The 24,813-nt window shown below is 35.2% G+C and overlaps 1 protein-coding gene and 1 long non-coding RNA gene across 4 annotated transcripts; one reads left to right on the top strand and one right to left on the bottom strand.

Moving 5' to 3' along the window:
* Positions 1-24,735, bottom strand: LOC138811490 (coiled-coil domain-containing protein 122-like). Of its 3 annotated transcripts, none has more exons than XM_069999201.1 (7): positions 24,685-24,735; positions 21,498-21,575; positions 18,503-18,591; positions 17,910-18,025; positions 14,927-15,325; positions 14,100-14,216; positions 1-553 (listed from the first exon to the last, which is right to left on the bottom strand). In XM_069999201.1, the coding sequence occupies exons 3-7, from the start codon at positions 18,546-18,548 to the stop codon at positions 404-406; spliced, it is 828 nt and encodes a 275-aa protein (XP_069855302.1). In that variant the 5' UTR covers positions 18,549-18,591; positions 21,498-21,575; positions 24,685-24,735; the 3' UTR covers positions 1-403. The 3 variants fall into 3 exon arrangements, with proteins under 3 accessions (XP_069855302.1, XP_069855300.1, XP_069855301.1); XM_069999199.1 differs by having other exon boundaries at positions 24,639-24,724; XM_069999200.1 differs by lacking the exon at positions 24,685-24,735 and adding an exon at positions 22,008-22,435.
* On the top strand, positions 12,992-22,449 carry LOC138811492 (uncharacterized). The gene is made up of 3 exons (XR_011367419.1): positions 12,992-13,074; positions 14,999-15,028; positions 20,961-22,449. It is a non-coding gene; the product is annotated as an uncharacterized lncRNA (long non-coding RNA).
* Positions 24,736-24,813: the final 78 nt, after the last annotated feature.

The following is a 24,813-nucleotide window of genomic DNA, read 5'->3' as shown; positions in this document are numbered from 1 at the left end:
TTCAAAACATTGAAAATTCAATTGTCACTTTCCTTCTAAATTTTTACATGGTAAATACAACATTTATGAATATAACTCACACACCTCAAATATTCATATAGAAGCCTCTACTGTTCTCCTGACACACTGCCACTGTCTACCTATTGCTATCTAGTTTAGGGTAAGATTAGCACTTCAATCAACAGATAACTGATTAAGAAAAACATAAATCTATTAAAACAGGCCTCTGACATGGGGAGTAGTTCTTACAAATACAAAGGGGATGGAGGGTTGGTTCAAGTGGTAGAGCTCTTGCCTCGCAAGCATAACATCTGGAGTTCAATCTAATACTGCCAAAAAGAAAGGGGGGAAAAAAACCACCAAAGTTTCATAATTTTGGTTGGTCCACATTGTACTATGGCAGTTACTCTTTCATTCCAATGCATTTTCTTAATTCAGCTGCAGTTTTTTCCAATTGCTCAATGTTCCATTGCCATTGTCTTCTATTTGATTGAAGCCTGTTCACCTGACAATGCAAACGCTTAAGAATTGCATCATATCTTTTATGTTGTACCTATTAAAAGAATGGTACATATTAATAGGGCTCATGAAAGTAAATAGTAACTAGCTATAAAGGATATTGTGACTACCTGAAGAGGAAAGTACTTACTAGAAATTATTTATTACAAATAATATAAACAGTAATTGTATATACTCAACACTTGTTACATGTTAGATGTGCTAAAGGTTTTCTACATATAATTAAGTTCTAATGATGTATTATTATCCTCTTTTTTTTTTTGTGAAGGGACTGAAGATCAAAGAATGATTTGACCAAAGCTGCCTAGCTAGCAAGTGATGGTGTTTTGAACTTTGAAACACAAATGAAGCATCCATGATGAAATAAATCCTATTTGTCAAAGCTGTGAAAAAAAAAAATGAAAACTTCTGTGAAAAAGAATAACTTCTATTTGTTAATGCTGTCTTAATGTAAATTTGTCCTAGAGCTGCCCCCTTATTTTGAATCCCTATTTAATAAGCTGCTATCTAAATTAGTGTGTAAACTAAGAACCTAGTTTAGTAGTATAGGTTTTGTAAGAGAAAAAAGAAAAACAACAAACCTGAGTCTCAGCTAGCTAATTACAGTAACCAACTTCAATCACAGGCTGCCAGAAAATCCAACCATGCTCACATAAGAAAATGCTGAGCTGTAACCAACCAGGCTGCTTCTGAACTTCACTTTCATTTACTCTGCTGAAATGTTGCCTGTCCCTATTACAGAACCTCTGCTGATTCTAATAGTTTCCTAATTCATAAATCATTCTCTGCTCAATTACGCTGTGTTGAATTTAATTTAAAGTTTTTTTCTTTTATTACTAGTGAAGAGAAATGGTTCCATTTCTTGTATTTGGGGCCTTATTGAAACATAGACCCAAACATAGGTCTTAAAGATCTAAGAGCTAATGTAGTCTATTTCTCTACAATAAAGAAAATCAGTGTTTATGCTGAGCTAGTCAATGATAACCTAACAAACAATTAAGAACAGTAGAAATTGCCAAGTTTTGGGTTCTAGCCACAGAAAGTGAAAATATCAAAATTCCAGATGCTAGTTTGAACTATATAAAGAATACCCATCTTTGTTTTTAACTCAACTTTATTAACATGTAATTCACTTAAGACAACCTACCCTTTCATCTCAATGACTTTTAGTATATTCAAATTTGTATAACAATCACCACAATCTGTGTTAGAATAGTCTCATTATCACTCACAGGAAACTGGTACCCATTGGCAATTACTATTCCCCTACTTCCACATTTCTCCTTGGCAACCGTTAATCTACTTTCTCTTTATATACATTTGCCTATGTTGTCTTTTGTGTACAAGTTTCATCTAGCATGTATCAGTATTTTTACTGTCAAATAATAGCCATTGTAGGATAAATCACATTTTATTTATCTAGTTCATCCATCAAAGGACATTTAAGTTGTTTCCCCTTTTGAGCTACTCTAAAATTATGATTCTATGAACATTCATGTGTGCTTGTGTGGACATATGTTATTCCCTTTTCTTGGGCATGCACTTAGGAAAGGATTGGCTAAGACATATGTTAACTCCATGTTAATCATTTGAAAAACTGCTGTTTTCAAAATAAATGTTTTCCAAAATGAATGTACCAGTCTACATTCCCACCAGAGTGGGAATTACCACATTTCTTCACACCTTCAAAAATGCTTGTTATTGTCCCTTTTTTTCATGGTCACTTAAAGATACAAATGGAATGTTATCATAGTAAAAGATATCATCTTAAATGCATTAGGACATTCATAGGTAGTAGGGCTGGGAAATTTACTGATTTGTTATATCTTTAGGAGTAGATTAATAAGGTAGATTAAGTCAATTCAAAAAAGATCGGGTTATAAAACAACAACTCAACAAATGTATAAAATAACTAAATTGCCAAACATATTTACAGGCTCAGAAGGGTAGAAAGGAGCACAGACTCATGGTTTCTGTAGTCTGAAGATTACCACCAACCAATTTTGCTTCTCTCTATCCTTCAGTTTCCTTCCTACCAGGACAGAGATCAGCTTTGTATAGTGAATCTTTCCAAGACTCCTTTCTTCTCTTTCTCAGGTCTTCCCTCACTCAGCTCAGTGGCTCATAACCTTGACAAGTGCCATGGATTCTTTGGCACTGTGAAAAAGACTATGGACTTCTTCATAAGGTATTTCTTTCATGTTGTGACAATCCTGGAGCTTAAACTTTCTGTGCTAAAAGCTAGTGCTTTACTACTTGAGCCACAGCTCCTTTTCCAGGTTTTTTGGTAGTTAATTGGAAATAAAGAGTCTCACAGACTTTTCTGATAGACCTGGCTTCAAACCATTATTCTCAGAATTCAGCCTCCTGAAAACCTGGGCTTACAGGTATGAGCTGTCGTGCCCAGCTCATAGGACATATTTTAAAAACATAAAAGAAATCATGTAGCAATCCAGTTCTGCACATGCAGCAAGAATAACTGAAACAGAGCACTTAAAAACACCATGAGGGTGAAACAATGCAGCAGCTGTACATACTAGACACTGTTGAAAATGAGCTATACAACTTGTGGGCGGGACAGGAGGGAAAAATGGGGAGTGAGGCTGCTGGTGTGAATGTACACTAATACAACCACTTCAGAAAGCAGTCTGGAGGTACCTCACAAAGCTAAATATAGACTCCCCTGTCACCCAGCCATACCACTCTTAGGCATCTACCCTGATGCAACAGGAATCAGGATATGAGGATACATGCAACTCCCATGTTCATTGCAGCACTGTTCACAATAGCCAAAATATGGAAACAACCCAGATGCCCCACTGCAAATGAATGGATCTAGAAATTGTGGTACCTATGTACAATGGAATATTATGCAGCCATTAGAAAGGACAGAATAGGGCTGGGAAGGTGGTTCAGTAGTAGAGCGCTTGCCTTGCAAGCCAGAGGCCCTGGGTTCGATTCCTCAGCACCACATAAGCAAAAAGAAAAAAGCCAGAGGTGGCGCTGTGGCTCAAGTGGTAGAGCGCTAGCCTTGAGCTGAAGAGCTGAGTGACAGCGCCCAGGCCCAGAGCTCAGGCCCCACGACCAGACCCCCCCCCCAAAAAAAAAAAACAAACACACACACACACACACACACACAAAAAGAAAGGACAGAATAATGGCATTCGCAGGGAAATGGATGGAACTAGAAAAAATCACCTTGAGTGAGGTAAGCCAAGACAGCACATGTTCTCCCTGATATGTGGATGTTAAATACAAAATGTAAGGAGAGGGGCGGGGGGAAGCTGGGAAGGGATGGGAAGGGGAAACAAAGGAGGAGGCTACAATGCTTGATAAGAAATGTACTCATTATCTTGCCCATCTAATTGTAATCCCTCTGTACAGTATTTTCACAATAAAAAATAAATAAAAATTTAAAAAAATTTTAAGGAGATACAACAAAGTAAATGGGACTCTAGAAACAAAGGACCTCCGCTCATCTTTTCGTATCATTACTAAATGACCCCATGTTGTTGATCACATATATGATATATATACATATATATGTGTAAATATATATATATATATATATGTGTGTGTGTGTGCACATCTGAGGGAAGCTAGGAGGACGACACAGAATCAGATGGAAATGGGAAAATATACAACAGAAGGGCCCATCAGCTGCACTGGACATTGATGAAAATGAACTAAGCAACTGAAGAGCAGTGATGGAAGGGAGGGAATGAGAGGGAAAGAGGGAAGAGCTTACCCTAAGCAAAAGGAAAGAAATGTACATACAATCTGATGTGAAAGAAATAGTTGTATTGTCAAAGCTCATAGAATTAATAAACTTTACAGAGCATGATAATGATAATTTGCCTCATGAAGGTTAGAATGTGTTTGTGATTTTTAGTAACACTATCTCACAATACTGTGAAATTTGTGAAATTTATGTAATCACTTAATCACAATAAAAAATTTTTAAAAACCTGGGAGTGAGGGAGGGGGTGTCATTGTCAAAAAGAAATGTGCTCATTATTGAATATAACTGTAACCTGTTTGTCCATCACCTTTATAATAATAAAAAATTAAAATATATATGTTCACTTATATATGGCTATGCAATGATTAATAAAATATATTCATAGGAGTATAGTCACAGAGTATGCTTGTATTCATGTTTATTATAAAATTATACTTCTGTAGTTATGAAACTAATATATATGACAGGTGAAGGTAGCTGTGTGCCAAATACCATCACTAGAACTCCAGATTACTGGTGACAGCTAGATATCACAACTAGTGTTAGTGTATGTAAAGAAAGAATGTATCATCAGGAATGCTTCCTGAAAGGTGTAGTATAAAAATGGGTATGTAACTGAAGACATGTGTTGAGAGTTCTCAACCAAATACTGTCTATCTGACAAGTTTATTGTGGAGGTGTCTCCTTGAGCATACAGAGTTAGAAGTTAAAACCACTCAAACTCAAGAAGACTGACTTGACTTTCATACTCATGCACCAACTTTGTGATAATGTGGCTCCCAATTGTTTTCCTAAGGGAAAGGCAGCACATGACTGATAAGTTATCTGATTTTCTTGAAGTTTTGTTTATTCTTTCTAGATTATGAAACTGGCTTCCAGTTTTTTACATTAGTTAGTTGCAAAATTACCATGGTTATCTGACTCCAGAACAGTACATTACTTTCTAAATTCACAAGACAGTTTCGACCTAGAGGTAACCTCATGGAGGCAAAAGCTACCTTAAGAGATTTCTTAAAGCCCATTCATTTGATTAGTCTCTGCTGAGAGCATTCTGACTTTAATAAAACTTGAACACCATTAATTGACTAAGAATGTAGTAGTTTTATAGAAAATAAAAGATTTTGGGGGGATCTAGGAAAATACAGTTCTCTTCTTAGTATTATTACCTAGACAAGGATAAAAATATATAAACTAGCTGTGGAATCCACAAAACACACTAAAAAAGGGAACATGGCTCTATGTATTAAAACTCTGATCTCAAATCGTTTAAATAGGGATACAGGTGGACCCATTGCAACAATGAGATGTACAAGTCGTTATGTTGAAAATGAACTTTACAACTTTGGTGTGGGGTGGGGGGAGGAGGATTGGGTGGGGGAGCAGGGGGAGGATGGGAAGGGATGGGAAGGGGAAACAAAGGAAGAGGCTACAATGCTTGATAAGAAATGTACTCATTATCTTGCCCATGTAATTGTAACCCCTCAGTTCAGTACTTTCACAATAAAAAAAAAAAAACAACTCTGATCTCATCTCTACTACTTTTTTCTTTTCTTTTTTTTTTTTTTTCTTTTTTGGTTGGTCATGGGGCTTTAACTCTGGGCCTGGGCACTATCCCTGAGCACTGCAGCTCAAAGCTAGCACTTTACCACTTGAGCCACCGGGCCATGGATGTTCATGGACTTTCCTGCTGGGGTTAGCTTTGAACTGCAAACCTCAGATCTCAACCTCCTGAATAGTGAGGATTACAGGTGTGAGCCACAGATACCTGGCTTACTTTTCTTCTTATTACTTCTTTTCAATATACCGTGCCTCTATTTTCTGAATCTAGACATGTTTCTACTTTAAGATCCTTTGTACTTGATTTCCATTTCACCTGAAAAAGTTTCTCATCTGTGTGTATGTACGTAGATACAGACACACCTTTTCATACATATGTATACACATATGTGCATATACATATATGTACATACGTACATACATACACATATGACTAGCTCCTTTATGTATTTTCTCAAAAGACAGCTACTCAGTGAAAATTTATTGGCTCCAAGATCTAATATTTCACCCTTCTCTCTTTTCACCACATACCTTACATTTCCATTTTCTCACATTTTTTGGTTCTTAACCCTATTGTTGGCTAGCATACTGTATGTGTATGTCTTGTTTATATTTATAACTAAAATGCAAATTTCACAAGAAGACGGATTTTACTCACTTATTTTATCACCACTTTATCATCAGAACGTAAAAGAATAATTGGCAGACCTTAGGAATTCAACAAATATGTTGAGTTACTGAATAAATGAATATAATGAGGCAGGTTTTGCAAATAAAATACCAGGCATAATCATATTGAACATTTATTCTTTTATACTTTATAAAGCAGAATAATTTGTTACTGTGTTATCTATTAAATAATTCTACCCAAATTATTCTTATCTTGCCTTTGGCTTACCTTTTATACCTTTGCTTCTGTGGGTTTTTCTCATAGGATTGGGTTGAGCTATTTAATTATTTCTGCTGCTGGCATCAATATGTGAATGCATTTGTCAAGTGTGTGGCTGCACGTTGTTTTGAACCAAGATTAAACCTGCTTTCTTCTGGACTCTAATATCTCTGAAAGTACACTATTTTTCCTACCCTTTTAAATTTTAAACTCAGATTGTATAAAATTTAGGCAAGAGTAAGCCATCAATGCTTTACACAATGTCTGTTATCACAAAATATTACTTGCAACACTCATCATTTGCTGAAAACATCTTTACTCCTCCAGTCTCCTCTTGTATTTGGCAAATAACACTTTTTTAACTTTGAACTAAAAATCACTGATTGTTGGTGAATGCTTTATATGTGAAGATTTGTATTTGTATGCTTGCTATTTGTGCTCCACCAATTTTTTTTGTTAGTGACTCATAACTTCTTGTTACTTTTCCTCTCTCATCTTTAGTTTCCTTCTTCTAAAATATATAAAGACAGACAATGGAAATGGAAAGACATATGGACATAAGTATTTGGAAATACTTTTTTTCATTTAGAAATGTCCTAGAAGTACTAAAAATATGTATTTGACAAAAAATAAAATTCACGTTATTTTCAATTTTTTCCTGAATATAAAATATAAAAATTAAATATTAAATGCACAAAAAGATACAAGACAAAAGATGACCCTTGAACTACTCCCAGTACTTAGCCAAATAGTCAGAAGGGACAGAAAAAAAGCCTCAGAAGGAAGAATAAGTAATAAAAGTCTTCTAGTGCTTGAATTCATCGTCATTTAATAATTGGTTATTATGAGAATGAGGTTACTCCTATCAGTGATCATGCAGCACATCATGCAGCAAGTACAATTATTGGGAAAAAATGTCAGGATAACGATAGGACTATATTTGTCCTTTATTTCAATAATCTACTATGGAGAATCTTTTCTTTTTTATTAATATTCTAATGAAATTGAGGACTGCTTTAAAATATACTGGAAGTAACAGAGCTAATATTAGAAAGCACAAATGAAAGAAAGGTACTCATTACCTTACTTACATAACTGTAACCCCTCTGTACATCACCTTTACAATAAAATTTAAATTAAAAAAGAAAGCACAAACGATTCTTACCAAAAGACTTTTTACCTATTATGAAAACTTCAAAAGTCATTAAATTTCAGAGCAAAATATTTTATGATAAAATCATTTCTAAAAATTGGATTTTACTTCAAAATTTACTATTAGTGGCCACTTACAGCATGTTTTACCTTTTAAAATATCAGTTTATTGTACTGTTGCTGGCAAAATGGAGATGTACTTTATATACCTATTCATCCTGTTAAGCATAAGTAAAAATCTCTAGACTTCAAATATAAAACAAACACAAACACTTTGAAAAGTTGGAGAGAAGAAAGCAAATTGGCCTGGCAGTTCAGGATTCAAAGAATCAGATGCATTTTTTTCTTCCACAAATCTTAAAGAAGATTCTAGAGAAGGCAGCAACCTCAAAATGCCAACAAATGCAGAAAAAAAGACACATGAAAAATCTACTTACTAGTCAGAAGAATGACGGAAAATGATAGCCTAGAAACAAGTAATTTTTAAATGTATGTATATGTTTATTTTCAACTAGTAGGACAACTTAAATGTGAAGATTCTTGTCCTATGATGCTTTCCTTTTCCTTTTATTTTTTAAAATTTATTTATTTATTTATTTTTGTCAGTTGTGGGGCCTGAACTCTGGGCCTGGGCTCAGTCCCTCAGCTCTTCAGCTCAAGGCTAGCCCTACCACTTGAGCCACAGCGCCACTTCCGGCTTCCTTTTTCCTTTTAAATTATCTTCAAATAGCTGTACAAAGGGGCTTCAATTCAAAATGTCAATTTGTGAATACAATGCAGCTTTTAAAAAATGTATTTATCGTTATTGTAAAGGTGCACAGAGGGGTTATGCTTTCATACGTCAGACAAAAAGTACATTTCTCTTTGAACAATGTAACCCCTTGCTTCACTTTCTTCCAGTTTTCTCCTCCTGTCTCCACCTTTGAGTTGCATAGTTCATTTTCAACAAGGTATCTAGTGATTATCACTACTGCATTTGTTCACCCTTTGTCCCACCATTTCTGTGACTCTCCTTACTCTCCCAAAGACAGAAAAATGAACTAACAAGACAAAAGAAAACAAAAACAAAAGCAGCTACAAAGAAGAAATAAAATACTTGTTTCTATTTCCTGGAGTTCATTTTGATAAATATTATTTTATATGGGCAGATGCACATAGCTATTGAGATATGTGATCCTCTCCTAAGAATATCCTCCTTTGGTCTCACTGTGTGAATGCCTAGAGGTCATTATAATTTAGCAAGTCCCAGTGTATTTTTTTTCTTTTACCATCCAGTATGTTTTTACTGGTAGATTTATAGGCACATTCTAGTTACCACAAATGAAGGGAACTATGTAACATAGTTTCCCTGGGTCTGGCTTAATTCACTTAATATAATTTTTTCCAAGTCTTTCCATTTTCTTATGAATGATACAATACTATTCCTTCTGATGGATGAGTAGAATTCCATTGTGTATATATACTACATTTTCTTGGTCCACTCATCAACTGAGGGGCATCTAGATTCATTCCATATCTTGGCTATGATAAACAATGCTGCAATAAACATGGTTGTATGGTAGTGTGGCCTTGTTTGTGTTCTATTGGATAAATGCCCAGGAGTAGAATTGCTAGGTCATAGGGAAGCTCTATGTTTAGTCTTTTGAGAAATCTCCATACTGCTTTCTAGAGTGGTTGAACAAATTTACATTCCTACCAACAGTGTAGTAGACTTCCCCTTGCCACATCCCTGCCAGCATTTGTTATTGTTAGTTTTCTTGATAATAGCCATTCTAACTGAGGTAAAGTAGAATCTCAATGTTGTTTTGATTTGCATTCTTCTATGGCTAGAGATAGTGAACATTTCTTCATATGCCTATTGGACATATTTACTTCTTCTGATGTCTCTCTTTAGTCTTTCACCCATTTATTGAGTTGTTGTAAAGCAATTGTTTAAGGCAATTATTTCTCTGCTCAAGTCAAACCCCACAGAACCAAAGTGTGGACTTTCCACCACCTACGCTGGTAAAGGCTCATTGAAAAAAGTCTACTCCTTCATTTCTAGCTATATTAAACTACCTCAGTCTACCTGCTAAGAGTAGTCTCAGAGAGCTAACTTGGGTTCAGGAGGTTTTTGGTAAAATATATATCATGCATATTTCCATATATATGAAGTTTAAGAAACAGGTAGAACCTATTGGAAATATAAACAATGTTACCTTTTGGGAATGTAAATTGGGGGAGGGTCAGGACTTTTAATCTCCTTTGAACAATAACAAATTATATCACCTGATATTGGTGAAGACCACTTGATGGTCCTGGACTTCTACATTTATCAAGTGGTAATAATTCCCCTCCTTGCTGAGGTAATGTCAGAGAAGAACTACTCAGTATTTTTACTATTCCCTGGTAACAAGGCCATGTCCATAGTGTCAGTAGAGGTTGTGTTGTTTACCAAACAGTAAGGCATACCTTCTCTCCCTCTGAACCAGGGTGGTATCAGTAGAGGTCTAGAGGACAACCAAACTCCAAGTCCTGACCATTATTAGCAACAAGAAGTCCTTCCCCTTTCTATGGGTGTCAATGGAGACAATCTGGACTTTAGCTACCCCCAGAAGTAATGAATATCCAGAATCTTAAAATATCATGTCTGATTTCAATAGAAAATCAGTTATCATACTACAAACCAAGAAAATCTCAAACTGAATGAAAAATGCCATTCATATCAGTATACCAAAGAAATTGTAATTTTCTGATTAGCACTTTAGTTATCATAATATGCTGCAACAAGCAGGTGCAAACATGCCTGGATAAAATAGAAATCTTTTGGGGAAGGGACAAAGCAGGAGGGATAAAGGAAAACTAAATAAAGGAAAACTAAAATGAAACTTGAACTGAAAGAATAACTAAAATGAGTAAGTCAATGGATTTTAGCAGTAGCTAGGGAGAAGGTGGGGGTGGGGGAAGAGTACTCACTAGAAGGTTACTAGAAGAGCACTCACTTTGGGCAACACCATGCTCATTTAATGAACAGAGCTTCAGGGACTCATAGTACTACAGTCATATTAACAGTCATATTAGAGTCATACACAGAGAGTAGAAAGAAAAAGTGAAAAGTATTCAAATAAATAATAGCAACTCTCAAATTTACAAAAGACATAAACCTTTGGGGGAAAAAAGGCCAAAGAATCTCAAATAGGATAAACCTAAACAAATTTATGCTCAAACATGCCATAGTAAAATCTTGGAAAACTAAAATCCTGAAGGCAGCAAGAAAAAAGCATTAGTATCAAGGGGGGAAAAACAAGTATAAATAACAAATGATTTCTCATCAGAAATCATGGAGGCCAGAAGGAAGTAGAATGATATTTTTCAACTGTAGAAAGAACTGTCAAGTTAGAAAACTATTCACAGCAAGAAACATTCTTCAGGAACAAAGAGAAAGTCAAGATATTCTCAGAAGACTTCTGCAGAAAGAATTTAGAAATTTTCTAAAGAGAAAAGAAATGATAAAAGAAGGAATCTTAGAGTATCAGGATAGGGCAGTATGTTATCTAAAAGATTGTTTTTTGTCGGTCATGGGGCTTGAACTGTGGGGCTTGGGCGCTGTCCTTGCACTCTTCAGCTCAAGGCAAACGCTCTACCGCTTGAGCCACAGCGCTACTTCCGGTTTATTGAAGATAGAGTTTCACGGACTTTCCTGACCAGGCTGGCTTTGAACCGTGATCCTCAGATCTCAGCCTCCTGAATAGCTAGGATTACAGGCATGAGCCACCAACGCCCAGCTTTGGGATTTCTTCTTTAGGTGAAGAAAAATTCTAAAGAAAAATTCTAAAATTAACTTTCACAAAAGTTTCACATTTCTGTGAATATAATAAAAGCCACTGAGTTATATGCTCTAAACAGTGAAGTGTATGGTATGTAAGCTATTTCTCAATAAAACTGTTTTGAAAAAAAAGAACAGTTGATGAAATTACTGTTGAGAATTTTCTGGTCATTATGGGTAAATTCTGTATCTTGAAGTAGTAGTAATATCTATGTCCCTTTCATACACATTTGTTATGTAAATATATACATACATATATACACTATACATGTGTATTTATATATCAAAATTAAACAATACAAATATTTATAAGCTGTATATTTCCCTTATGACAATTATATTTTCATAAAACATGGTAAGATAAGAAAATTACTAGGTAATAAATTTCCTTCTAAAATGCTTTTGTCAATTTATACATACAAATAGCACCTTAAAATTCAGGCTTTCTACTATATATCTTACCAACTATAATGAAAATTGAATAGCTAAAACCACAGTGAACCATCACTGTAATTTTAAGTCAATTTTTGGTCATTAAAAGGCTATTCATATTTTCCATTGTATTTTGTATATTCGTTTCAAAGAATGTCTTTTCATTTGATTTGCCAATGTTTGACATTTTCTGGCCTATTTCTTATCATTTATATATGTTATCAATACTTCTCCAAAGCTGAATTTGTCTTCTCTATTGTTATTCTGTCCTTTCATAATCTGAAAACTTATGACATACTCAAAAATAAAAATTTAATCACAGAAATTGTGTGGGCTTCTCTTTTACTTTTTATTTTTTTTGAATTTTTTGAATATTTTTATTATCTTTAAGTAGTTATACAAAGGCGTTGTCATTCACCAAAGCAGATGATGCATACAAGTACATCTCCATCACCCTTTTCAACACTCACACATCCCTTCTATTCCTTCTCCTATCTTCATTTTAGTTTATGTATTTGACTTTTTGTCATTTATCAAAGCAGCCAATGTATACAAGACATCTTGATCTGTGCCATCACATCAACATCTGGGCTTCTCTTTTATTTTATTTTATTTTATTTTAGGTCCGGTCGTGGGGCCTGAACTCTGGGCCTGGGTACTGTCCCTCAGCTCTTCAGCTCAAGGCTAGCGCTCTACCACTTGAGCCACTGCACCACTTCCGGCTTTTTTCTTTTTGCCTATGTGGTGCTGAGGAATCGAACCCAGGGCCTCAGGCATGCAAGGCAAGCGCTCTACCACTGAGCCACCTTCCCAGTCCTGGGCTTCTCTTTTAAAAGAAAGTTTTCTCTAAAATTTTTGTTAAGTTTTTTTCCTATATTATTTTTTTTCAGGGAGGAAGAGAAGTTAATTTTACCAAACAGTTGGCCCCATCATGCATGGTGAAGACCACATGACCAAAGGACCACATAACCTTATGAGGTAGAAATCCAATTTTATTCTCACTATTTTATTTTTATATAGTTTAAACTACTTTGTTTATACTATTTGTGCATTTATGTTTACACAAATTATTGCTGGATTTATCATAAATAATTTGTATTTTATATTAATTATATACTATCTTACTGTTCACAATATTTTAAGAAATTTTGATGTATAAAACAGATAAAAGACATAACTTGTCTTAAATTCCTAGTACACTGTAAGATAAAAGATCATGGGGTTTCTTACAGAAAATACACAAATACAAAAGTTTTAATTTTCAAATCCTCATAGGCTTTTCTATTGTATCAAATTAGTCACAAAAAAGTTAACCTGCACATTTTTATTTTCAGATTGGTAACTGAAAGAAAAACTTAATTTTATTTGCAACTAATATCATTTTCTTTTCCATATTTGTTCTCTATTCAGTTAAACAATAATGGCATTGAAGTCTAGAATGATACCACAATACTTTAACATTTTTAGTCTTACTTTTGGTTTTGCTTATCAGTTTGCTTTTATTTAACACTTTATAATTGTACTATGAAATCGTGGTATAATAATACTTAAGATAATATTTTCTCATGCCTTGTATTCTACTTTGAGAAGTTTCCAATGTCCAGGAATTGTTTTCACTATCAAGCCTCTGTTTCCTAGCCATTAATTAGTTTTACATTGTTTTGTTTTTGAGATAGGATTTCACTGTATAGCCTATATTAGCCCACTTTTTGATTCTCTGCCCCAGTGACCTAAGTGCTACTAATCCAGGCAGATTTTATGCCTGGAATACACCAGATTTAAACATGAGTAAGTACTTGCTATGCTTGAATAACATTGGCATATGTGAACATCTTTAAATGGCAGGGTTATCTCTATTAATACTTTGCATTTACTGAATTCTATAGTTGTTTCATGTTCTCTAGTTGTTTTGAGAACTGGTTATAAACTATGGGACCATGAATTTAGCATAAGCCTAAGAAATAGTCTTATAAAACAGTGCAACTCGGATAATGAAGACTTACCTCTATGTCTTTTCTTAATTTTTCATGTGTCTTTTTTTCTTCAAGAAGAAAACATGTTTTTTCAATGATAGTTTCTTTTACAGCTATAATTTCATTCTTTAGCTTTGAAATATCTTCCTGTATGTTTATAAAATTTTAAAAATTCCAGTCATAAAAGGAACGGTAATATAAATTCAAAACTTTTAATGTTGCTAATTCAAGAAAACTAGCCAAATCAACGTTTATTCTTGGTAAGATTAGCAAAAACTCATCCTTAGCTTAGAAAATATAAAACTGAAACCAAATGAAGATAAGACCCAAAGTGTAGTTATGGTAGTAACTGCCACACAAGAGGGCTAAGGATTTTTTTAACTGTTGAGCAACAAATGGAGATATTTTAAGTATATTTATGGTCTTCAAAGAATAGAGAGAAAAATATAAAGATTTTAAGGTATAGTTATTAATTCAGATTGTTAGTATAGTAACATTGAGTATACTACATGAATTTTAATTGGTTTGGGTCCATTATCATAGAAGCTAGAGACATCACTTGGGGGGAATTACGCTTTCTTCAACAAATGGATTGTTCACTATGATTTTGTTTGATCATATGTTATAAAATCAACAAAGGATCTATAAATATTCATTTGCACATTTTACCTACTTATTACATAACTTCTGTAGTTAACTCATTTTTTAAAACTTGTGAAAATAATTCCAGAATGTAGTAGAACAGCAACGGAAATGTTATTGACTTCATTATAAATTTATTGCTTATTATACTTAGAAGTATTTATGTACTTATAAAGAAAAGTAACAGAGAAAGTTTGGTAATTAATAATGCAAACCTGTACTTGTGTTATTTGGCTCCCTCCTGGATTTTGGAGATCTTGCATTAATTCATCTTTCTTTTTCTTTAGCTGTTTAACAAGACCTCGTTTTTCATTAAGGTCAGTCACAAATGACCATTTGCTTTCTATCTCCCCCAAGCTATCTTTATGTCCATTAATTTTTGCATAATATTCATTATATTTTATCACGTGTTTCTCATAATCTTCTTTAGCTGTTTCTATATCAAACTTAAGCTTTATATTTTCTTTATGTATTGACTTGATTTCAGTTTCAAGACATTCACACTTAAGTTTGGAATTCTCCATTGTATCATCTTGCTGATAAATTTGCCTCTCTGTTTCTTTTGTTTCCTGAGAGACAGCTGCTATTTGTTTTTCAAGTTCATGAAGTTCATTCTGCAATATATTTCAATATTATTATTACTAGTGAATTATTCAGCCTGAGAGTAAAGTCATTGTTTTAAGTATAACGCATATAGGAAAATTACTTAACATAGTTATCAGATATAGAAAAAAATGCATAGAAGTATACATGCAATAGTGTAATACAATTATTTTATAATCTCATAAAAGTTCTAGAGTTATCCTATTTCTTAATTTTTAATGCTTACCTATTCTATTCTAAATCTTTTTGTTTTCCTATGGCTTTTACAATCAGAACGACAATTATAACAAAAAGTCTCCTGGGATTTTGTTGCAATTGCTTTTAATCTACATATAAAGACAAGAGAACTAACATTTAAACAATACCAAATTTTCTGACTCATAAAAATGGTATAGCTCTCCTGTTGTTTAGCTCTTCTTTAATTTTTCTGATCAATGTTTTGTACTTTTCAACTTAGAGGTCTTGTAAATCTTTTGTCAAAACTTCTCCAAAGTACTACAAAGTTATGGTACTAATATAAATGACACCACTTTAAAATTTTAAATTTCTTTAAAATTTTAAATAGATTTTACATTGTTATTTAGCCTATAATTTATTTAAACTCATTCTACTAGTCCCTAATAACTTAAAAAAGGATTTGTTGGGATTTCTTAAAGATAGTCATGCAATCAATTAATAAAAACAAATTTAGTTATTCCTTTCTCGTCTGTATTCATTTTACTTCTTTCCCTTACATGATTATACTGCTTGAAATAACAGTTGAACTACCATATGAATATAAATGAGAGCAGGCATCTTGCTTTTGTTCATGATCTTAGGAGAGAAACATTTAATCTTTAAACATAAGGTACAGAGTTGGTTACAGGATTTATATAGATTCTCTTTTGGGGGAATTAAGTTCCATTCTATTCCTAATATTCTGGGAGGGTTTTTTTTTTATCATGAGTGGATATTAGCTTATAACAAGTGCCTTTATGTATCTTAATTCTCTTTCTCCAACAAATTTTAATAGTTCATTGCTTAAAATCCATTAAAGCCTTCCCATCACTTCTAAAACAAAGAAGAGTTTCTTATCATGGTGTATATCCTACACCATTTCTCAAAATATACTCTGTGCTTACACATCATCAAATGACTTACAATGCTGTGAATGCACTAGTGCTATTCAGGACGTGGCAAATTTACTCTGGAATATCATCCTCCTCATCCCTGATGTATACACCTGTCCCAGAGGCCTAATCTTTCTGGTAAACTCCAGAGGTTCTTTAAAATCTAACTTTGAAAGACTATTCCTTTTGTGCTCACTCCTTCAGTAATAAATCTGTGCTGAGTTCATTCATGATACTACTGTTGACACTACTATCACACATGTAATTATTTGCCTACTCTTTGTCTCCCTCCCCAGTAAGCAATATATAATGCAAGGCTAAAGACAATGTTTAACGAAATACTTATCAAGAATAGGCTCCCAATGTAAATGAAATAATATCTGTGAAACACTCTGAAGATTGAGAAATTTTATAGAACATTTCTTCACAGAAATATAAGACATTATTCTTGTATTTTATTCTAACATAATGCAAATATTTATAAGAAATTCATATTACCACATTAATATTACCATCATATGTCAAACTAATGTAAAAATCTGGAGCCAATTCATTAAACCTTCATAAAAATCTTAGAGGAAGTCAGTCCTATTTTTGTTTTTTTCAGTCGGTCTGGGCCTGGGCACTGTCTCTTAGCTCTTCAGCTCAAGGGAAGCACTCTACCACTTGAGTCACAGCACCACTTTCAGTTTTCAGGTGGTTAACTGGAAATACGAGTCTCATGGACTTTCCTGACCAGGCTGGCTTTGAACTGTGATCCTCAGATCTCAGCCTCTTGAGTAGCTAGGATTATAGACATAAGCCACCAGTGCTCAGCAATCAGTCTTATTATTATTTCCACTTTACAAATGAGGATAGAGAGACACAAATTCAATTGTAAATTAAAACTCACAAACCTGTCCTTTCAAACAAGGCAGTTCAACTTCATAATCTATTTTCATTTTGTGATACATGTAACAATATTTTTTAAATACAAGTAAATATACAGTTTTCATTTTCATTTCTCTAGTCATAATCACAAAACATAGTTATATTTAATTATGTTGCATGCATAGACCAAAAATGATTCCTATGTTCCTCATAAAGGAACCACGAATATATTGAGAATATATTGAACTGTTCACTGACTACTAATGATCCACAAGCTATAGCTTTCTCAGCTTCTTTAAATGTGTCATTTTGGAAAAACAAAATTTCTCAAACAAATGGATTTAAAAGATTCAATGTTATTCTATACTCTTATCCCATGACAGCAATAATACTGTTCAGTCTTTTTAATGTATGGGAGCATAGCATATTCCATAAACCTGAAGTGCTCATATAGATGTCACTGAAGAGGAATAGAAAAATTGATAAAATAAATATGAATTTAGAGTTGATCCTAATATTACATATTCTTAGTAATTTCCCTATCACTAATAACATTTGAAGAAACATTGAGGAGACATGTGAAGAATAATATGAAAGATAATATGAAAGAAATTACCTGCAAATGGAACAGAACTTTTTTGTTTTTTTCTATTTCAGATATTTGTGATTGCTGTTGTTTTGCAACTTGCTCTACAGCCTCAGTTAATGAAGATGTGTCTTGTTTACTCATAGCTAGACAAAGTACATGATAAAAAGTAATGCAAGCATTTTACAAAAGGTGTATTTTTACATGAATCATGAAAAACAGTGCTTTTTTCTAATGAACTAAACTAAGAAGAACTATCTTCCTTTTTTGACTCTGTAAACAAAATAAAAAACAATAATAAGCAGTTAAAAGTTGTTTACTATATTTCCTTCTTTCTGAAATAACATATTTTTACTGTCCTAATTTTTTTAATCCAGGTAACTTACACATATAATTTCAGGGCTACCATACCACATGAACAACAATTATAACTGATTACTTTTCATTATAGAATTATATTTGCAGGTTAGTATGCATTTTCTAGTGCACTAAATGCATATATTTCTTCCTGTATAGCTATTTTCCTCTAATTTACTGCCAATATTAGCACAATCATCGTCTCATACTACTCTTTTGCTGTTGCTTATCTTTTAATTATTTGTTTCTTAACATTGCTCCATTACCTTCTTTAGGAATGCCTTCATTCTTCCTTTCTTTGTTGTCTGACATTGTCAACTCTATGATAGGGTAAAACTTAAAATAATGGCAGAACCTGTGAAAAAATTCAACGAATACTTAGCCAACCACTGATGTATAAGGTAGCAAACAAAAACTTCTGTTCAAGGTTATTCTGTCCAGGGTGAGTGCTACACATATTTTGGGCTATTCTTTATCTAAGAGTAACAGATGAGATGAATGGGTGGGTAGATATTTTTCTCTACTGAAAGATTAAGAGTTGTTCTAACATGAGTCATGAGGTATCTGAGTTAAGGCATGACAGCTTTTGGAAAAGGGAATCTGAATTTTCCTACCCATTATATACATTTTGTATTTCTAAATTATTTGATGAAGAAAACTAAAGAATGAAGAAATGAGATTTATGTAATTTAAAGTAACTGGTACTTCTTGATCTCTATTTCAACCCCAAATTGAAGCATCCCAAATTGAAGAACTCTTGTATGATTATTCATGAAAAATACTGTAAAATTGGATGTTTCAGTTTTATTGGATGGCTATAGAAAGGAGGAAAAATAATCTGCTGCCACCTACTGATAAATTATTAGAATTGCGTGAAGCAACGCAAAAAGACTAAAGGCAATACTGAAAACTCTTTTAACCAGGATTTTAAGAGAAGTTAAAAAATTATTAGAGACATCCAAAAGAATGAAATAAATCATTAAAAAAATTGTTCTAGGGAGCTGGGCATGTTAGTACACACCTATAATCCCAGAATATGGGAGACTAAGGCAGAAAGATCTGACCTGTGCAAGGAGATGCTGCCTCTAAAAATCTATCTATATCTCTATGTGTGTGATATATTACACATAGGTATTGTTATCATGTATCGATTACATACAAGTGTCTTAGAATAAGCTGGAATTAAAGGTTGTTTCTTTCTCTGACCAGGCAATAAGATTAAAATTTCAGCACATTGAAAACAGAATGAAATTAGTATCATCAACGTTCATCTATTATACATGTTGTTTTTAGCTTTGTACTAAAGGTGGAATTTTTCTGAATGTAACAGATATGTTTTGGTAATTCTGGGCGACCAGATGACCAGACAAGTATTTCAAAAATGTCTTATCTCTGGGAGGGAAATTAGAGGCTTATGTTGAAATCAGGTCACAACCACCCACTTGTCCCATACAGGAAGGTAAGGGAAAAACTCTTTTTGCTTACCTCTAAACAAGTAAGACCAACTTCCAAACTAAGAAGAGCTTTGTAGTGGGCTGAATGATAACCCTCAAAATGTCAGTTCATGTAATAACCACCAAGACCTTTATATAAATATGACTCTCTTTGGGAAAAGTATCTTTGCAGAGGTAATTAGGTTCAGGACTTCAAGATGAGATCATCCTACATTTTTTTTTTTTACAATTTTCTTGTTTATGTGGTACCAAGGAATTGAACCCAGGGCCTCATGCATGCTAGGCAAGCACTCTACCACTAAGCCACATTCCTAGCCCTCACCCTGAATTTAAGATGGGCTCCCAATTCAATGGCAGGTGATAGTGAATATGCAAATAATGGCCAGACTATAAAAACAGAATTCTCAGGGCTGGAAACGTGGCTCAGTGGTAGAGTGCTTGCCTTGCATGAATGAGGTCCTGGGTTCAATTCCTCAGCACCACATAAATAGAAAAAACCAGAAGTGGAGCTGTGGCTCAAGTGGTAGATGCTAGCCTTGAGCTGAAGAGCTCACGGATGGCACACAGACCCAGATTTCAGGCCCCACAAAGGACAAAAAAAAAAAAAAAAACAGAATTCTCAATCCATAACCAGAAGCAACTAACCCAGGAAAACAAGTCATTATTTAGAGTAACCAGTCCAGAATTTCAAGTAACAATCTAAGAATCCAAATTAAATTAAGTGGCTCGAAATGGCCAGCACCTGACTAGTGACTAGGACATTTTCCCTATTTCTCCCGAACTTCCAACTTGGGACCAACCAGAAAAAAATCAAAAAATCCAATTACATAGGATTCCTTATCCGTACCTGCAACCAATTATATAGGATGCCTCATTTCCAGGTAGCCAGTCTTCAGTATTTTTTTTTGGGGGGGGTCCGGTCGTGGGGCCTGAACTCTGGGCCTGGGCGCTGTCCCTCAGCTCTTCAGCTCAAGGCTAGCGTTCTACCACTTGAGCCACAGCACCCCTTCTGGCTTTTTTCTTTTTGCTTATGTGGTGCTGAGGAATCGAACCCAGGGCCTCAGGCATGCAAGGCAAGCATTCTACCACCGAGCCACCTTCCCAGCCCCTTCAGTAGTTTCTTATGCCATCACTTCTACTCAAGCCATAGCCATATCTCTGCCTGCCTTTAACTCTGTCCAAACCCAAGTGGTGGTAGCAGATTCCCTTGCAAGCTCTGAATATATAGACTATGTTTATTCTCATTTGGTTGGTCTTCATTGATTTTCAGGTAATTTCATATGAGAAAAGTAAAGAGAAACAAGACTCAGACACATAAGAAACAGAAGATGGAGGCGGAATAACCCAAGCCTTGCCTTAGGGTAAGACTCACGGCAGATCCACCAGAAGATGGAAATCTTCAAAAAATATGGTCATGCCAACACTTCCAACTCCAAATCCAGTCTCTGTAAGTGTAAGAGAACTGTTTAGATTGTTTTAAACATCCAGTTTGTGGTAATTTGTTAAGGCAGCCTCAGAAAACCTAACAAAGCTTTTTAACAAGGATATCTGAATCTTTTACAATGTCCTTTTCAATAAGGACATTACTGTAATCTTAGTGTAAGTGTAAACTTAGTGTGTTCAGAGTTTTTGAAAAGTCTACTTTTCTCTTAAGATTTCCAAGGAGGCCTAGTGTGATGATGGTGCACTCTATGTTTACACAGATACTCATACTGGGAGGTGGCGATGGGAGAAAGTTCAAGGCCGGCCTTAGCAAGAAGCTAGTAAGAGCCCATCACAAAAACAAGCTGGTTATGATGGTTCATACCTGTAATCTTAGCTATTCAGGAGACAGAGTAGGAGGATCTTGATTTGAAGTCAGCCTGGGAAAAAGTGCAAGGTTTATCTGAAAAAAAATTATATATATATATATATACATATATATATATATGATGTTTTATATAGTACAAGAATGTCAGGATTTCCTAGTGTTCCCCTTTCACAGCCAGTTCCTCAAAGTGTTCTAAGTCCTTATGAGGAAGAAAAATACATAGCCAAATAATTTAAATGAAGAGGTACATCTGATAATTTTGTTCTACCTATTGAATTGTACAATCTTGTATTTGTTCCAAAACCTGAGTATCAGGCCAGGTGCACTCACTATCTTACTTTAATGACTTAACTAAGCATCATGCAAACCAATGAAACAGAATGGAAATAAAGGTGATCTTTTAAAATCTACTTAGTATTTTGGACTCAGTAGAGGTATATAAATATAAAAATAGGAATTTTAACAAAAGGAAAATAAAGCCTAGGGAAATCTTAGCTGATGATTTACCTGAAAGATGTAGGCAAGATATATAATGTAGCACTCCCATCAGAAGATCCTATGCAAAGAATAGACCCTAGACTTTCTCAATAGATTGGCAAGTGGACATACCAAGTGAACATTGATTGTTTTAGGCTAAAACAGAATTTAAAACATTATGTTAAACTTTTCCATAATTCTCTGGTTTAACTTGTTTTCTCTTTTTGTCTTGCATACTTATGTCCTACATACTCTAACATTCATGTTAAAAAGTATATAATTCAATATTTAATCAACTTTTAAAATTTATTGCTTGGATATGGGGCCAGACTACCTATGAGAGAGCCTTGTATATGAACAAAATGCTAAAAGAAACTACTTTGCTTGGTAAGGGGATGGGACTTTAACAAAGGTTGCTTGAGTTTGAATAGTCTTGAAAAGCAGCAGCTAAACAGTCATTTAAAAAGGGTATTCTAGGGGAGGTAGGGGGAGGCTGGGAAGGGATGGGAAGGGGAAACAAAGGAGGAGGCTACAATGCTTGATAAGAAATGTACTCATTATTTTGCCCATGTAATTGTAACCCCTCTGTTCAGTATTTTCACAATAAAAAATAAATAAAAATTTAAAAAAATGTACTCGCTATCTTGCCCATGTAATTGTAATACTTCTGTATGGTATTTTCACAATTAAAAAATTATAATAAAAAATGCTTTGTTTCAAAAAAAAGGGTATTCTATTTAGAATCTATAACAAATGTAAAGAATGTAATGCGTGTCCCACTCAAAGAACAGTATGTGTTTGAAAAGCGTTGCGGCACTTATTTTTCAAACCTAATTATGCATTTGAATCATCTATCAAAATTAAAACAAGAACCCAAGTAAAACATGCCTAGGCCTGATTCTGATTCACTATTGAAACCTTGTAGTTCAGATGTGATGATGAAGAATCATCAGAGTGGGATCAGATGAAGTAAGGACATTAGGAAATGAGTCTAGGAGCAGATAGCAAAGGAAATGGTATGCAAATACACTATCACAACTTCCCCAACATCATTTTGAAATTTTTTGTTTTTTACTGTCACTTCTCTTGCATGAAAGAATCGGAACTCTCCCCCGTTGTCTATAACAGGAACAAATGTTTTGCATCTACTGTGTAACTAAAAAAATCTTTCTCTGGAGGTCAACATTTAACATAGAACAAGTTCAGGATAGAGGATATCACTCATACTTCTAAATGAAAGTCTAGTGAAAACACAATTTAAAAAAAAAAAAACAGTTGACAGAGGTACTGAAGAGTAGTTCTATTCTGAGATGGTGTTTTTGGTCCTTGGTCAAGTAGAAACAGGTGTCCATTTACAAGAGCTCTTCTATAGCCCCAGACTCCTGAGATTTTTCTCAGAGGAAACTTCTTCAAAACTTACATATGTAACAACAATAAAGACAGAAAGATCTTTCTTTACCTCATAGCCAGATCTACAGGACTTTTCCTTTTCCTTTTTGAAGGTCAGATAACCCTTTCCATATATGGGCATTCCTACCAAATCGCAGCTGCTCAATGGTTTTTAAATAAACATTGTGCCTCTTGGAGGAGAGTTAAAGGATGCTTAATGTACCTTTAACACAATTCCAAGAATTAATGCCTTGTCTTACTGAGAGCATGCATTTTCAAAAGGCCTATGGTACAGCTGAGGAAGTAGAGTGGTAAGAGTGCACATCGTGAATACAAATCCCAGTACTGCCAAAAAGAAAACTGGGGTCACAAGTGCTTTTTTTCTTTCTTGCTATTGTTTCTAACGCATTTATAAGATACCACATGATATTTTTTGTTGCTTTCTATGTCCCTCCCCACGGTATGACACCCTGTTTTCACTGTATTTGATGTTGGTATAATTTGGGGAGGGGAAGGGGAAAAAATGGTTTAAATAGGGATACAGGTGGACCCATTGCAACAATGAGATGTACAAGATGCTATGTTGAAAAACGAACTTTACAGTTTAGGCAGGGGGTGGGGGAGGAGGAGAGAGTGTAGTTGAGGTGGGAGGGCAGGGATGGTAGGGGAAAAACAAAGAAGGAGGCAACAATGCTTGATAAGAAATGTACTCATTACCTTGCTCATGTAACTATAACCCCTCTGTACAGTAGTTCTACAATTAAAAAAAAAAACTTAAAAAACAATAACAAAAACCCCTGTTGGTCCTGGCCAGGCCTGGTGGTGGGCACTGTAGTTCCAGCTGTATGGGAACCAAAGGTAGGGGAAAGTATGGATCTGGGAAGACCCTATGGAGGGAGTGGGAGGCCAGAGGCTTGGCTTAGTGGGAAACTGCCCAACAAGCACAAGGCCCTAAGTTCAAATCCTAGTCTTACCCCTTCCCCCCCCCCCGCAAAAAAGTGCTGTCAGTAAGAAATGCAGCATCGACCAAAGGGAAGGGGGAAAGGAGAACCAACCAACTTGCTTCCCGAAACAATCGAACAAAACACACACACAAAATCCCCCAGGCACAAACCGCGAAGGGCCAACTTGATGGGCAGCGCTGGGTCAGCGAATGCGGGACCGCAGCAGGCCGGCCCCGGGGGAAGGGGCCGCTTCCCGCCCCGGCCCCGCGGCGCGCCCCGTCCCCGCCGCCCGCCGCCCCTTCCCGGGCCCCCTCCCCGCCCCGCTGACCCGCCGGGTCTGGCCACAGGGGCCTGGGCGGCGCCTACACGGGCACCTCCGGCATCCACAAGGCGTGGACGCGAAGCCACGCGGACGCGGAACGGCGAGGACGGCAACGCTCGGGCGTACCCCGAGAACTCCCCCCCGCCCACCTCCTGCGCACGCGTACATGTGCGCCTGCGCG

Source organism: Dipodomys merriami, unplaced genomic scaffold (genome assembly GCF_024711535.1).
Source record: "Dipodomys merriami isolate MVZ:Mamm:240054 unplaced genomic scaffold, mDipMer1.0.p SCAF_530, whole genome shotgun sequence".
Lineage (NCBI taxonomy): Eukaryota > Metazoa > Chordata > Mammalia > Rodentia > Heteromyidae > Dipodomys > Dipodomys merriami.
The sequence above is the reverse complement of the archived record's forward strand: the minus strand, read 5'-3'. Positions and strand labels throughout refer to the sequence as shown.

Excerpts from the sequence above, each read along its gene's own strand:
- LOC138811490 (XM_069999201.1), bottom strand. The coding sequence starts at position 18,548 with ATGTCAGACAACAAAGAAAGGAAGAATGAAGGCATTCCTAAAGAAG. Across the intron at positions 14,217-14,926 it reads GCCAAATAACACAAGTACAG|GAAGATATTTCAAAGCTAAA; the intron begins GTTTGCATTATT and ends ATAAACATACAG. Across the intron at positions 554-14,099 it reads AATTAAGAAAAGACATAGAG|GTACAACATAAAAGATATGA; the intron begins GTAAGTCTTCAT and ends TTCTTTTAATAG.